The following is a 15,440-nucleotide window of genomic DNA, read 5'->3' on the forward strand; positions in this document are numbered from 1 at the left end:
CATAAGTGAATGTATGAAGATGAGTTTTTGGTTGTTTTAGTGATCCCACTGCAAAAGCTTGTGATACTTATGTTAAAACTTACCAGCTGAAATATGTCTTACCATGAACAGAGTGGAAAGTTACAATCAAGTCAAACACTGTGCTGAACTACAATGTTGAGGTATTTTTTAATGTGAGGTAGGGCTGCATAATTGAAATCACAATATGGCCAAGGAGCAAGAATCTGCAATTATTTGATAAAGCTAAAATGTGACAAAACGGCATTATGATGAAGCACTCTAGTGCTGCAGAGATGCCCTGATCTATTAATCTTGTACTCCAGATATAAGAAAAACATTGAATGTCACATCATCAGGATTTTAATAGTTTTTCAGTGGAAATGAAACTTAACTCAAAATAATAGCAATATCATTTTATGACCATTTCACTCGGCCCTAATTTAATTATTTCTCCTCGCTGTCAAGATACACATGGATTGATAAATATGGATATGGATTTTAAAAATGGAAATTGCCATCTGTCAAGAATATGATCCATCCGTGCAGACTGAGCTACCCAGCAGTATATAGAGTGGCTAAAATTAGCCCCATCTCAACCAGCTTGAACATTTAAAGGCTGTCTACTGAATAATATTCTATTTAATACCATGTCAACAACCTTTATATGACAACTCTAACACTTAAACAGAGGCATTCTCCATGATGTGTACAGTAGTTTTAGTTTTAAATAATTTGAATGCAGTTCTTGTATTTGTATTGATTGATTTGTATGCTGTGGCACTGCTAGTTTTACTTTAAATATCTTAATCACATCCTGTCGGACACTCGCATTGATAAAGTTTTGATAATGTGTTATGAGACGTTCAAGTACGCCAAGTTCTTCCATGAGGGGGGGCGTGGGAGACGCGACGGGACGTGACGTCAGATTCTGCAGTACATAAACATACCACCCACCTCACGCGCCATCTTCTAGTTAGTAACCGGCCAGAATAAAACAGTGTGCAGAGCCTCGGTGCTGCTTATTTCTGTCCAAATACTCGGTTGCGTTAGCTATACTGAACAATGAGTGACATTGAGGATGGAAACTATGAAGGACGGGTAAGTAGTTACATCGAAATGTATCCATTACCTGTCCCTTTCTTCCTTTTCCTTCTGTGTGGCTGCCGATAGAGAACACTGTAGGCAAATTCACCGCTAACGCTAGCTAATGTAACGGCTACATCTGAGACAACGCTAAATTAAGAGCTTCACGTCGACGTTAGCTTAATTTGTTTTGTTGGCGGACGTGTTAGAGAGGCAGATGAATGTTTTGGTCGTGCCTCAAGCCAGCAATGTTCGCCGAAGTGTTTTGTGCACGACGACGCTGAAGTTAGCTTTATATTCGACAGTTAAGGGGAACTTAATTTACAGCAGTAAAGGACAAATCCTTCGTTTTTGCAGCTCTCACTGAGAGTGAAAGCATGTTAGATATGTTAGGTACAACTTTCTGCAGTCTGAGACCCATTTTCAAATTCATGAAAGCTTTTGTTCTATTTGTGGAAATGTAGAAAGGGAGTTTTTACTTCTTTTTTCCGTATCAAGAACACTTTGGACCAGATCCAGAGCAAAAACCATTGTACTTGGACTTGTAGTATGTGGACTATATCATCCCAAAGAGGTGAAATATGATAAAACCCATTTTCAGACTTGTGAAGCTCTTTTCAGTAAACTCTTTTTCCAATAAATGCATATTTCACTGCTTCTTTCACATATTGACTACAGGTTTTTTAAAACCGCTGTAAACTGGACACATTTGGACGAGATTATCCCAGAGAAGCCTACAAGACATATAGAAATTCAGATATGTGAAACCTTTATTCTATTTGTGAAAATGAGAAATAAAAAGATGGATTTCACCAGGGTTTTTTCACATGTAGGCCATGTTTGACAATGTCCAGACCAAAAACTGTTCTGAGAAAATATACTCCATAGTCGATCAGTTCAAGTATAGAAGTTTTTGATCACCTGGTCCATTGTGGTATAGATGTAAACACACACACACACAACAAATAAATCTGCCTTTCTTCCTTGTCACAAGGGATTCATAAATATGTTCTGAAGAGTCCTGATCTAACTACTGTATCCTATAATCATGTTTGAAATTCCTACACATTAAAAATGCTTTAAAAACAAGTCATTTAGGATGTCTTGGTTCGCATGAAAATAAATCCTGTTCCATCAGCCTAGTAGTTTTTGATCTGGACCTGGTCTAATGTGGCCTAGATATGGCTAAAAAGCAGTGAAATCTCCCTTTATGCATTTTCATAAAGTGAATAAATGTTTCACGAATGTCGTAGCTTTCAGGACAACGTTAATAATTTACCTAAAACGTTCAACATGCTTGCACACAAATAAACCCCGGATGATCGGTCGCCAAGCTCTTGTAGTTTTCCCGTAACGTACCCTTTAAGTGCCGAATCGGAAGCTACGAAACAGAAACCAACTTCAGCTTCGTTTCGCGCTCTACTCGCAAGTGTGCTTTAACCAGGCTCCTAACAGTAGCTAGCTGTGAAAGCACACGAGTTATACCCTTAAGATGTGCTAATTGGCCTATTTTTGCGTTGTCAGATGAATATTTAACACTTGACTCGTTCGTGTATGAATTTAGTTCAGAGCTGCTTACGACATTTGTGTATCGTCCTTTTGTGTAGATGGCACTGATACTGCTGCAGCCATTGTTTCACTTTGGCAACCTGAGTATTTGTTTTACCTCATCTGGCACATCATTATATAAAAGGAAACTTAAGTCCTAAGCCTCTCTTCCTTCCCTGCTTTCACGCTCTTATTTAGCAAATTGAAACATTGATACAACATAAAGCTAAACTTGTAACAATGTAGCTTAGATTGTTGTAACTTTGCTAATTTGTGTAATTGTATACTGCATTCATTGTTCCTTTTTAATTCAAAATATTCTCCTTTTCATAAACCTATGATCTTAATTTTTATTGAATGTTCTTTTTTCATTAAGGTTATTGATCGTGAAGGATTTGAAGAGTTTTATCCAAGAATGATGAAGAAAAATTTCAAGATAAAAGAAGGCTAATGAAAACATGTACAGAGCAGAACATAGAAGTGGAAAGGGAGGTGATGTGACGGAAGAATGGTGTCAGATAGACGCGCTTGCAGTGTAATGGCTAAAATGAAACTGGTGTCAGTTTGGGTGAAGAGAGAAAAACAGACCTGGAATCAGAAAATGAGAAAACTGAAAAAAGAAGAACGAAGAAGGATAGAAATCCTGAGAGAAAGGAGTAGCGTGTAAAGAATCTGGAAGAATGAATGTGTCCCTAGGTTAAGTAAATACACTGTTTATGTCACACATGTCTTTTCTTTACCATGCTCCCTTATGTAACATGAAAATGCATGTTTTATTTTTTCCCATGATGGCCCAGGTGGACATGGAAATAAACCTGTCATGTACATTTGACTTATATGTTTAATAATGGCCACACTGTAAACCAAAGATTTATTTATTGAAATTATAAGATTACTAACCCTTTCCTCCGCAGTATATAAGCTGTGCATTTTAGACAGGTGTACTGTATGTGTCCAACATACTCACTATGTGCCTGATTGTTTTTCTGCATAAAGAAATAAATGTGTGTGTCCATGAGAAAGTTGTTAACATGCTGCTGTGGCAATAGGGGTCACGCTCCCCATCTAAATCGGATCGTGGGAGTCCAGCTCGGGTCAGGTCGGAGAGCAGGTCCGGCACCCCGAGTCCAGCCCGGGCCTCCAAACGCTCCGAGTCCAGATCCCGCTCTCGGTCAAAATCTAGGTATGTTTTTGCCATTTTATAGAAGCCTTTTTGATAATATGATCACAAAATTTTACAAATAAATGCTCATTAGGAGCTGAAATATGTCAGTTACTGGATGCTTCCTTTTCCTTTTCTTTTCTGTCGTCTATTACTTTCTCATCTGTTGGTTACCAGTAAGTTTAATTCTTTTACTGCATCCTTTTTAGGTCTCGTTCAAGGCGGCACTCAAACCGCCGCTATAGCCGTTCACGCTCTCGATCCTATTCCCACCGGAGGAAGTCCCGCTCTCGTTCCTACAGCCAAGAATACCGCCGCAGGAGGAGCCAGAGTACTTCCCCTGCGTCGAACCGGCGCCGTCACACTGGCAGCAGGGTGAGTGTGATGATTGGATCGGAGGACAGGGCAAAGTACAATAAGCTGTAGGGGACAACCAAAGGACACTTTGAGTATGCAAACACATTTTTAAGGAGTTTTAATATTATTCAGAGTTTTTGCAGGATGGTTTATTGCACAGGGGCATATACTGTATAATCTGTCATTCGATGTGCTCAAAATATTTTGGGTAGAGAAAGAAGTCAAACCTGTAAGTGTATTTGCAATTATCAGGCTAATCAGTTCAAAACAAGTTTTGCTCCTTGTAACATCTTGTTGTTACAGTACTTTTTTTTTTTTTAGACGAATCACAGCTATATCGAATAAAATGACTTTAATGTGTTAAACACAATCTGTATACAATGTTTTGATATTGTTTTGGGTTGAATGATTAAAAACAATGTTACAAGGACTTAGTAAATATAGTAACACTTTGTTTAAAGTCGAGAGCAAGTGAATTTGTCCTTTTTATTTGTGAGGCAGTGTGATGTTTCATACGATTGTTGTTAATGCTGTGGGAAACCACTTTGAAATGACATTTAATAACCCCTTTTTATTAACCTCCCCCTCCTCCTTATATCAACAGAGCCATGACTTGACAAAAGAAGCATACAGTCATGGCGGTGATGCTGATGTTAGGGTACGTGGACCTTCTAACATATTGTGGACATGATCAATGTAATGTATTTGTGTGGGTCAAAGGTGCTGCCAGGTGTAGTACTGGGTAAAGGGATAAAATATTCTAGAGGAACTCAATAGGACTTGGGGCTTGTTTGCAACCAGTGACACATTAAACTGATTTTGATATCTTAATGAGCATTGACTTAAAGTAATTAAAGAAAAAATTGTAACACTGGCAAAGTGGGCATTGGCCAGATAACAATGTTTAAATTGATGTATGTTGAGTTTATTGCAGAAATGTAATACATGGTACAACCAAAAATGGTTATAATATGCTGCATCATTTTGATTATCACAACAAAATATGTATGGATAAAATAATGTACTTAATATGTATACTTCTAAAGTCGGTGTATTCTAAAACCTTCCTGTAACAATGTGACTGATGTTTTTCCAAGGAAACCTTTTAAACTTTAATCAAATTGCTAATGGAAAATGGAAGATCAAACATGTTTGAAAAGCTACATTTTACACTGGGAAACATTGATGTTGCACAATAAATCAGGCAGGTGCTCATAAAAAAGTTTTTCTCGCAGCACCATGTTATGTCAGTAGTGTTTATATTGCACTGCTGCTTTAAGAGGTCCATGTCATCATGAAAAGCAGGAATTAAGTGGGATTTTCAAAGCAAGCAGAGGCAAATGTAACGTGTTTGTACAACGTATAATTGTCCCAGGGGCATCTTTTTGAAAGCTGTTTAAGGGGTTATTAAAGCTGTCATCGTTTACCCACTGAGCATTTACTGTTGGACTGGTAAAACTGGAGACGCCTGGAGGGAATGGTTTTGGTACCCCATTGTTAAACTAAATGTACATAGAGATTTACCTTTTCTTGTGACTTAGTTGTAAGTACTTACTCATTGTATTCAATGTTGATGGAGAAGTACCTCCTTCATACAAAACAGTGAAATGCTGATCAGAAGCAAGCAACCAATATATAAATAATAACTTAAATTAATCCACATATTTTCTTGGTGCAGTACTGTTCTCTCTGTGTTCAGTGCATTAAACATTCAAAAATCCAGTAAGCAGATTTGTATGCAAAGCATTAAATGGATCAACTCTTACCCTCATTGTTGACCCTTCCAGGCAAACCCTGACCCCAGCACATGTCTGGGGGTGTTTGGCTTGAGCCTGTACACCACAGAGCGAGACCTGAGGGAGGTGTTTTCTCGCTACGGTCCTCTGGCAGGGGTCAATGTGGTGTACGACCAGCGCACGGGTCGCTCCCGAGGCTTCGCTTTCGTTTACTTTGAGAGAATCGAGGATTCCAAAGAGGTATGTGAAATGTTTGTGGTTTTATTTATTGTTCAAATAGCCAATGATGGTCTGTTCTGGTGCCAGAGACTGGTTTGTTTTCTGTCTTTTTATGTAGTTAATTGCTTTCATCTGGTGTTTAAAGGGACAATTCACTACAAAATCAAAAATACATATTTTTCCTTTTACCTGTAGTGCTATGTGTCCAATCAAATTGTTTTGGTGCAAGTTGCAGAGTTTTGGAGATGTAGGCTGTCGGGATGTCCCCGAATTTTGACCTGGTTAGAAATCATGACCTGGTTAATCAAGACAATCCACAGAGCTTGTTGTGAGCGGTTTCATGTAAGAACTATTTTCTTTTCTGCTGAACTATACCTGCCAAACCATGTCTCTGTGCAGAAGGAAGCGTGCATCTATCCATGGACATGAGTCATAACTTCCTGAAAGAGAAATTTTTTCAAATGTATTTTTTGGCGCTTTGAGCACCACAATCCAAGTGCCATCTAGTTCCATTATAGTCAAGAGAAGGCTGATATCTACAAAACTCGACAACTCGCACCAAAACAATCTAGATGGATAAATAGCACTACAGGTAAGAGGAACCAGGAGTGAATAGTATTTGCATAGTCATATAAAACATCTATTGCATTGATTTTTGCCCTTTGAGCCTTTGTATTTTTTTTTGATTAGTTCACTTCTACATGCATATATGGTCATTAGCAACTACATGTTGTTTTTTTGTTTTGATTTCATTGTACTGTACATGCAGGTTTAAAGGTCTCTCCTTCAGACAGCCACTATTTTCTGTTATTTGTGTGTGATTACATAAGTATACCACTAGGTGTCTGCCTTGCCACAAAGTCCCTCACTCTGCGGCCATGCATCTCATAGCAAGGGGTTACAGTGTGTGATGTAGGTGGGCCTTTGTGAATTAAATCATGATAACCAAAAAGCTTACATTAGTCCGATAACATCTTCGGTCTTCTCCTGCCTCTTGTGCTCCCCAGGCAATGGAGCGGGCCAATGGCATGGAGCTGGACGGGAGGCGTATCAGAGTGGATTATTCTATTACCAAGCGTCCCCATACGCCCACACCAGGAATCTACATGGGCCGACCTACTCAGTAAGATCAACACTACTGTGAAATAATGCATATTAGTGTCCTTAATCTATTGTGCCTCCTTTCTTGAAACACATGTGATTTGTAACAACTTATATCAGTTTTAATGTGGTGCTGTGTTTTTTCAAGAGATAAGATGCCTGGAAGTCACAGCTTTGTTATTTATTTTTCATTCCAACAGCAATGGTGGTGGCGGGGGTGGTGGTGGTGGTGGTGGTGGTGGCGGCGGCGGCGGCGGCGGTGGTGGTGGCAGCGGTGGCGGCGGCGGTAGCAGCAGAAGGGGAAGAGATTCATACTATGACCGTGGTGGCTATGACCGCTACGACAGATACGAGGAGTACGACTATAGGTATAGGTGAGTGATAATTTTCTAGTCAGTGTTACACTTCTGCGTGGGAGAAAATGTATTAAATTTTTTCTTTTGTCTCTTCGCAGTCGCAGGCGCTCTCCATCACCCTACTACAGTCGATACAGGTCTCGCTCACGGTCTCGCTCCTACAGCCCACGTAAGTGTGAAGAGAAATACATACAATAGAAAGCTTGCCTAACTGCATCCTTTGTATCATCTTAAGACATGAATTCAGACTGCTGTTAGTGTGAATATTTTAACAAGTTGGATTTTTATGAGTAATTTACTTACAACTGCACTCATGAGTGTCATATTTTCTTTTTGCAGGGCGATACTGAGTTCTTCCAACGTTCAGCTTCCCTTCCAGTAACTGATGATTCATCAAGGTGTTTCTGAGGGGAACATTTTTGAATTAGCATGTCTTTATCAACAGAACTCTTCAGTTTGAGATAGTTCCTGTTTACATGCAATAGATGTCTTAATTTTTAGAGGTTCTTATGCATTTGTGTCGAGTGTGAGCAAAGAACTTGGCTACTACTGGTTGCTGTCGCTTCATTCTTGGACTCGCATCTTTCCTTCCCTCTTCATCTTCGGCAGCAAGAAGTGATGATTAATATGATTTATTGCATTAATCACTGTCAACATGGTTCATGATGGGGAATAAAAACTGGGTTTTAGTTAATAAAGGTGACACTCATGGCCTGTATTAAGGAAGTAAATCTAAGAATACAAGAGAAGATGACATAAATGCCAATGTTAACTTGTACTGGGTTTACTGGTAAGTAACAGGTCATTTGGGATGTAAATGGGTGTTTTTCTAGCAATCAGTGTTTGGTTCTCTGCTCACATTCAGAGTCACTCTTTTCTTTGAGTTTCTCCAGAGAGTTTTATTATCATGTATTACATTTTTTTATTGTCGTTTCTTTGTATGGAAATACAAATATATGAAAAGTTTGTAATGCGTTGTTCTGACTCAATATGCATGAAATTGAAGTTGAACTTTACTTGTACAGGTGGGAGGTAATACTTTAAGTTGAGTGGGTGAGGTGGGAAAACTAGCTGGGAGAGTTTCACAGAACAAGACCAGCGCCAAGATGTTGTGGATGATAAGTTTATGTTCACACAAATTCTAAAGTACTTGGTCAGGAGCCACAATAGATTGTCCAAAAGTTTGAGTTTGAGTCCTTTTTTTTTCTCATTCAGGCTACACCAATGAAAACACACGAAGAAGGACCTTTTACCAAGCTTTTATTGGGTGGCTTTCATTACATAAGATACAAAGTTCACATCTGAGAAAACAGACTATTATTCAGAGTATTCTGTAACTACATGTCTTTTTCAGAGGCATTTCTCAGTACGTATTCAGTGTAACAAAGGGGATTGTGCTTTGTTTAAAATTCATTACAAAGTGACTTCTTCACTTTCATGTGACGTTGATAAACCTCAATTTTAATGACACTACTAGAGCATTTCTGCATTGCATTATCACAAGATGACAGAACACAGTCCAGTTTGTTCTAAATAAAACAAGAATAGCACTTAACAAAACCTTAAAAATTGCAACAACACAACATGATCTGTTTTTGTCCCGAATAAGATACATGTTGGGGCAAACAAGATCTTGAAACTGAAGAGACTAATCACAAAAGTAAACCTGAAGGAATGGAGTGCTCTTTATCTGTAGACCTTAGTCCAATAACAAGGCACTTCATTCAAATGGGGTTAATAATCACTGCTGACATGTCATGGGGCCCCTCGGAGTTATGCGTTCATTCACACTGACTCAAAGATAATTCTTAAGGTTCCAAGGTAACCACTAGCTGGAAGGATACAAGGGTCAAAGTATGAGGTCTTTCTCAATAAAGGTTCAACACTCAAAGCCAGAGTTGGACGTCTTATCATAGGTATTTGTGCTCATTTTCACCTAAGATTTTTACGTTTACGACACCGATAACTGCTTTTCCTTCATACACAATTTTCTTGTGTAATAAAATAAGTTAACTGAAATATTAGAGTAATTGTCCATTGATAATAGTCTAATGCAGCCACAATTGAAGAGTTATTAACTGTAGAGAACACGTGCAGATCGAAGAAAATGCAGATAACTCACTTGATTTTATAGTCACACGTGAGGTTGTGTTGTGATACATGAATTTCTTTCTCACTGAAATTGCAAAAAGACAACTTGTCATTAAAATTGCGCAAAGACGCATACTTTCTCTCTAAAATTGTGCAAAGAGGCACACTTTCTCACTGAAATTGTGCAAAGACACAATCTTTCTCACTGAAATTGTGCAAAGACACACACTTTTTCACTAAAATTGCTCAAAAACTGTGGTTTAATGGAGGGGGGGGACATCTACCAACAGGCCGACCAGCAGGGGACAGAATGTGTAGATGGTTTCATAATAATGAGATTCCCATGAAGCGACCGTCTCGCCTATAGAACTCGGACTCATGCATTCAGAAAGATAGACACACGTAAGTTATTTCCTGGTTCAGAGAAGGGACAACATCATGAGTTATTTAAAGAATTTTCTTGGAGGAAGCAGTCCACACCTACTCCACAAAATAGGAAGGGATGAGCCAAATCCCTGTGACACTCAATGCATTTTGCTTCTATATAAAATACAGTTTCCATCTTTCCTCAGTTTTCATCAACTTAACAATGAACATTTTCTGTAGAGATTTTATAACAGAGGATCAAACTTTAACATCACTGATACAGATTGAAACTGGGAGGGTTCCTTCCTAACGTACTGGGCTACGTCTGAAGGTTAACAGCATGTCCATGTTCTCTATATGGTTTGAACACAGGATGGCTGCTGGAGGGGGGAAGGCTTAAATTCCCCACTTCCTGAGCTGTTCACGTATGAGCAGTAAACATGAGGCTCCACTTGGAACAACAAGCATTAACAAGGGTTTGCTATTTTAGCTGCACATGTGCTGATTATCTGACTTATCAGTCCGAGCTGTTGATGGTACTGATGTCCAAAACAATTATTACTTGACCCTTTTTTATGCTTTTATTTAGGGCTTAGCTAAAACTTCTTGGTCTCAGTGGGTAGAATATGTTTTTTTGTTTTTTGAAAATGACATCTTTGGAGGTTAAATTCGTTTATCTGCTTATATTTCAAAGAAATATGTCCAAATTCAGCAAACAAACAGCTCTGAACCGTGCCCGAAATGTGTTTTTATTGTATTTTTAGCTGTAGGAAAGTTTGTATCATCATTATAAAATATTTCATTATCAATTAAAAAACTGTTTGAAACTTGTGATCAATGTTTCACACTTGTGTACGTCTCAGATTTTACGACAAATGACATTCCACAGATAGCACAGAAACTTAATTTACTCCGCCATAATATTTGAAAAGGCTTCTGCTACAAAAAACATTTTAAATCCACATCATATAAAATGTATTTCTGGACTGAAATTAATCAACAAAATCATGCAGTTGATGAATGATTATCTCACACTTTTAACTCAAGTCAATATTGACACACAGTAAATAACAGCTATATTTTAAACACGAATTTGCAAACACTTCTCCACCTGAGAGAATACACAGTGTAGTCTAATCCAGATTCAACAAATAATGCACTTTATTTTGAAATAAACCTAATCCAGTGCAAAATTACAAGTGTGAAAACTTGATGCACAACAAAACCATTCGCCTCTGGTCCTTTAAAAAAAACAAGATTTTTGCAGAAATTCATTGATTTTGAGTTGTTTCAAGAGAGATTTTCTCAACAGCAAATCACAACACAACCAATCAATCAAGGTGCTGAAACCAGTAAAAACAACAGCAGCCCAGAAGGGAAGTGTTCTTCTAATAAGAGACAAAGCTACAAGCTACAGCATGGCCACACAGCTGCAATGTGTGACAAAGTCTGCAAATATTCATGTGACTGTGCGTGAAAACACCCACTTAAAATCAGAGTTTTTGTGCTGCAGGAACATGTGCTGTTAATCTGATCTCATGTTCAATAACAATAAAAATGCACCCATCTTAAGAGCACAAAAAATACAACAATCAACAGATGTTTATTAGAAAAAACTAGATTTCTGTGGGAATAATGGCATATAAAAACAGGTGAGAATTGCAGGCTATTTCTTTTACACACTGAGCAGAGTTTGTGTGCAGAATTTGTTAAAATTACTGGCAATTAAACACACACCTCATTAAAAATGTGGGCATTGTTGTGAGCAAAACATTCGTATGACGGTCGCTGTGTTTGGCTACTATTGATAGCTTTTTTTGGGTTGTTCTTAGCAAAACACAACACCAATCATTTCCTCAAAAATTAACCACACATTTAAATTATCTTTTCTGCTCCTCTGGATGCAGGCTGATTGGACTTTTTCATGCTCATTTCCAGGATTTGACTATTGTTTGACACACACACACACAAAAAAGTGCACAAGTGACGAGAAAACGAGAAAAGCCACATGTTCCTTTACTGCTTTTAATCTCTTTTAAAATAACAAAGATATTAGCTGGAATATATTTGCCTTTTTAATTTAAACACACAGCATTTACTCATTATTTCCTCTTAAAACAGAAATCTCCTCTTGGCATGATGTGTTTTGAAGGGGGCACAAACCGCCATTTTCTAATGAGATGAAGGGTGTCACCCAGGAGAATCTGAGGAGAAAACATCCATTTTTTGGGGGTTCTGGAGCCTCGATTTAACTCTTTGATGCAAACAGAAAACATGTGTCAGGACCCTTCAAAAGAAGCCCTCCATTAACATCGATAAGGACACTGTTTCCATGAGTTAATGTTACTGTGAGGCTCCAGATTCTCCTCAACATGGCGTTCACCACCACTCTTCCCTGACTCTGTCCGAAGCGGTCAGCCAGTGGATTTAATGGTTACAACTCAAGTGGAAAGAAAACATTGTTAAAGATTTGAATCGCCTGACAATAAATAATAAAAAAAAAAAAATAGAAGCAATCTCACCGGTAAAACAGAATCCCTTGATTCAGTGTAGCCTAAAGGGGTTTTGTGAAAGAGCCTTGCGCTTGGCGACGTAGACTATCTACATCTTGGAGTGAGGCCAGCAGCTCAAAGTTGGGCTATAAGCTGCGTTTTTACTTAAACAATCTGCCTCCCCTCTCCTCTCTCTTTCTCCTCCTCTCTAGAAATATCCCAGACTATGTTTAACCAGATCGATTTTGTCAGTTCTTTTTTTTTCCTCCCTGCACTGACATTAACCGCAGCAATCTTCCCACATAGGATGCAGTCTGGTCTGAAACTTTATGTCAGTGTTTTTTTCCCTTTTTTTGCGCCCCTATGGAATTTGTCCATAGCGAGGAGTCCTTGCGAGCTGGGGGCGGGGAGACTTTCTGTACATTCCTCAGCGATACATTCACTGCTCCTCCTGCAGAGCCAGCAGCCACACACGCAGACAGCGGCTGCAGCCATGCATCAGCTCATTTAAACCGACAAAAGTCAGGCGAGCGCTCACATGACTGCCTCCTCTATACGTCCGTTCTGCAAGATGTGCCCGTCTGTGAGGCGCTTTCCGGCGGGCACCCGCAATCTCACGCCGAGCTCCTGCGTGCGCGTTTCGTTATTTCATTTGCAGTGGAAATCATTAAAGCCAAATAAACCAGGTTATAAAAAATTGTATGCGCCCAACTAGGCCAACGGAAAGCGCCCAGGTTTAATAAATCCCTTATATTGGTCCATACAGAAAGAATATATGGATCTAACCTGTGAGTTAAAACTTGTTAAGAAAACTTTCCGGGAGGGGAAACTTGAAACAAATTATAAGACGATTAAAAGTTAGTATGAAGTGCATTTAAAGTGTATATTAAACGCTCCCTTTTATTCTGTTGTCTTTAAATCGATTTAAAAGACTGGCCCAGAAATGTAAACACAGCCTAAAACTTCCTGAAAAGTTGAGAGCAGTTATGAAAAGTGCCGCGGATTTGGCCACCGGCTCGTGTTCCGTTACATCTTTATGGCTTATGACAAAGCCCAGCAGAGGAAACATGGGCACAAATGCGTAATTGGCGCGCTGATTCATATAGAATAGTCGAGCCGGGGAGCCAATGAATGAGCGCGTTGAGGCCGAGCCAGCAGCAGTAGTACGGAGCGGGTCTGCAGCCCCCTGATTGGACGCGCCTCCCGGCCAATCAGAGGGCTCTGTGTGTTTGTTCAGCAGCAGAGGAGTAAACCCACTGAGACAGCCATGGCCCCAGTCTGAGCCAGTGGCTGAAGGGCCCACTAAACCAACACTGCCTTTGTAACCTGCTTTACATGAGCATGCACACCTAGGCCTATTCATTAGCAAGCACTGCAGGGACACACTACTATCATTTCAGCTCCGAGCATGGCTCTGTTGCACTGGCAATTGCAGGGCTGCAGTGGAGGTTACACCCACCCCTAAACTTTTCCAATATGAAATGAGAGTTTAACCAACTTTTTTCAGAATCCAGCTGTTTAAAGGCTCAAATGACAAATAATATAGGCTGCTATGAAAAAAAAAAAGCACATACACCCACAGGCCAAATGGAATTGAGGTTAATGCTATCACGTCAGTTTTTATAGTTTACATTTCTGGTTACAACTTTTTAATTTGTCAGCCATAACTCATATAGAACTACTCCTTTAACTTAATCATAGCAATTACATCAAGTCCTTAGGTATGCCCACACATGATCTAGAAAAAAAAAACAAAAACAAAAATACAGATATACAATCCAGCAAAGCTCATATTTCACATTACACTGTCAGGTGTGTCTGTGCATCCAGCACAACTTAACACTCATGTAGCCTGGACCCCCTCAGTCTGAAGATACTAAACTTAAATATTATTTATGAATATTCATAAACACAAACACATACACTCAGCTGCCAGTTTATAACGTACACAAATCTGAAACTAGTGCAGTAAATTCTGTCTTCGTGGAGTTGAGAGTGGTGCCTATTTCAACTTTAAGGTCGTCACGCTGCACAATGCGTGCATTTCCACATGCATTTCCACTGCAGGACAGACTACAGCCTCCAAAATGGCCGCAATGTTGAATCAGTAACTCTGTAACGGTACATCACGACCTCCATGAGGGTAGAATATAAAGCAAGATGATTGTCATAGACTGCATCAGGGTTAAGTGTGTGTACCTAATAAACTGGCAAAGAAGTGTAGATAGATAGATAGATAGATAGATAGACAGATAGATAGATAGATAGATAGATAGATACACTGTACAATGTTATTCCGACACACAACGGCCTACATCAGACCTGTTTCTGTTTCCCTTTCCCCTGTTTTCAATTCCTTATTTTCATTTTGGGCTCCCTGGTGTTGCAAAACCTGAAAAACGACTCCTCTGACAGTATATCGACCTTCGTACCATCAACAGGTATGGATTCCACCCGCCGTCCCTCCTGTAAACACGACCAGTCTCTGCACACTGGCCCTGCGCGTAAACTACCGGCCTTCCCTTACGATTTACAAAAAAGATCATATTGAGAGTTGTGTAATATTTTAGACATGTATTCCACACGTGATTGCATTGGGCTGTTCGTTACATAGGACGCTAGGGGCACTTCAGTGTAGAGAGACCCCTCCCTCTTTCCGTACATGCAAGTCAATGGCGGAGGTATAGCAGGAGAAAGGGGGGGGGGGGATTCGCCATGTGCATTCGCTCCACATGGCCAAGGCTCTCTCGCTGTGCCAAACGCTGCGAAAGTTAGAGAAAACAAGTGGCGTGGCGGCTCTCATCTCGCTCAAAGACACCCCCACTATGTGATTTTGTGTGTCCACGGGCGAGCCGGGCCTTCTGTAGTTGGACTTTGAGTTGCGGATCAGCGAGGGCATGGCTCCACTCTAGTTGGAGAAGATGGATGC

The 15,440-nt window shown here is 39.6% G+C and overlaps 1 protein-coding gene across 1 annotated transcript; it reads left to right on the forward strand.

Annotated features, from left to right (window-relative positions):
* The first annotated feature begins 953 nt into the window (after positions 1–953).
* tra2a (transformer 2 alpha homolog) lies at positions 954–8,528 on the forward strand. Its single transcript, XM_084378894.1, has 9 exons — positions 954–1,098; positions 3,681–3,814; positions 4,003–4,168; positions 4,755–4,808; positions 5,938–6,126; positions 7,113–7,228; positions 7,407–7,580; positions 7,661–7,731; positions 7,902–8,528. Exons 1-9 carry the CDS (start codon positions 1,063–1,065, stop codon positions 7,910–7,912), a joined length of 951 nt encoding a protein of 316 aa, XP_084235020.1. The 5' UTR covers positions 954–1,062; the 3' UTR covers positions 7,913–8,528.
* The last annotated feature ends 6,912 nt before the right edge of the window (positions 8,529–15,440 follow it).

The sequence above is a fragment of the Pagrus pagrus genome (genome assembly GCF_965226575.1).
Source record: "Pagrus pagrus genome assembly, chromosome: 17".
NCBI classification, from domain to species: domain Eukaryota; kingdom Metazoa; phylum Chordata; class Actinopteri; order Spariformes; family Sparidae; genus Pagrus; species Pagrus pagrus.

What these genes read in the sequence shown, in the direction of transcription:
- tra2a (XM_084378894.1), top strand. Translation starts at nt 1,063, where the DNA reads ATGAGTGACATTGAGGATGGAAACTATGAAGGACGG. An exon ending in ATGGAAACTATGAAGGACGG is followed by an intron (nt 1,099 to 3,680) that starts GTAAGTAGTTAC and finishes CTGTGGCAATAG; the next exon opens with GGGTCACGCTCCCCATCTAA. An exon ending in CGCTCTCGGTCAAAATCTAG is followed by an intron (nt 3,815 to 4,002) that starts GTATGTTTTTGC and finishes CATCCTTTTTAG; the next exon opens with GTCTCGTTCAAGGCGGCACT.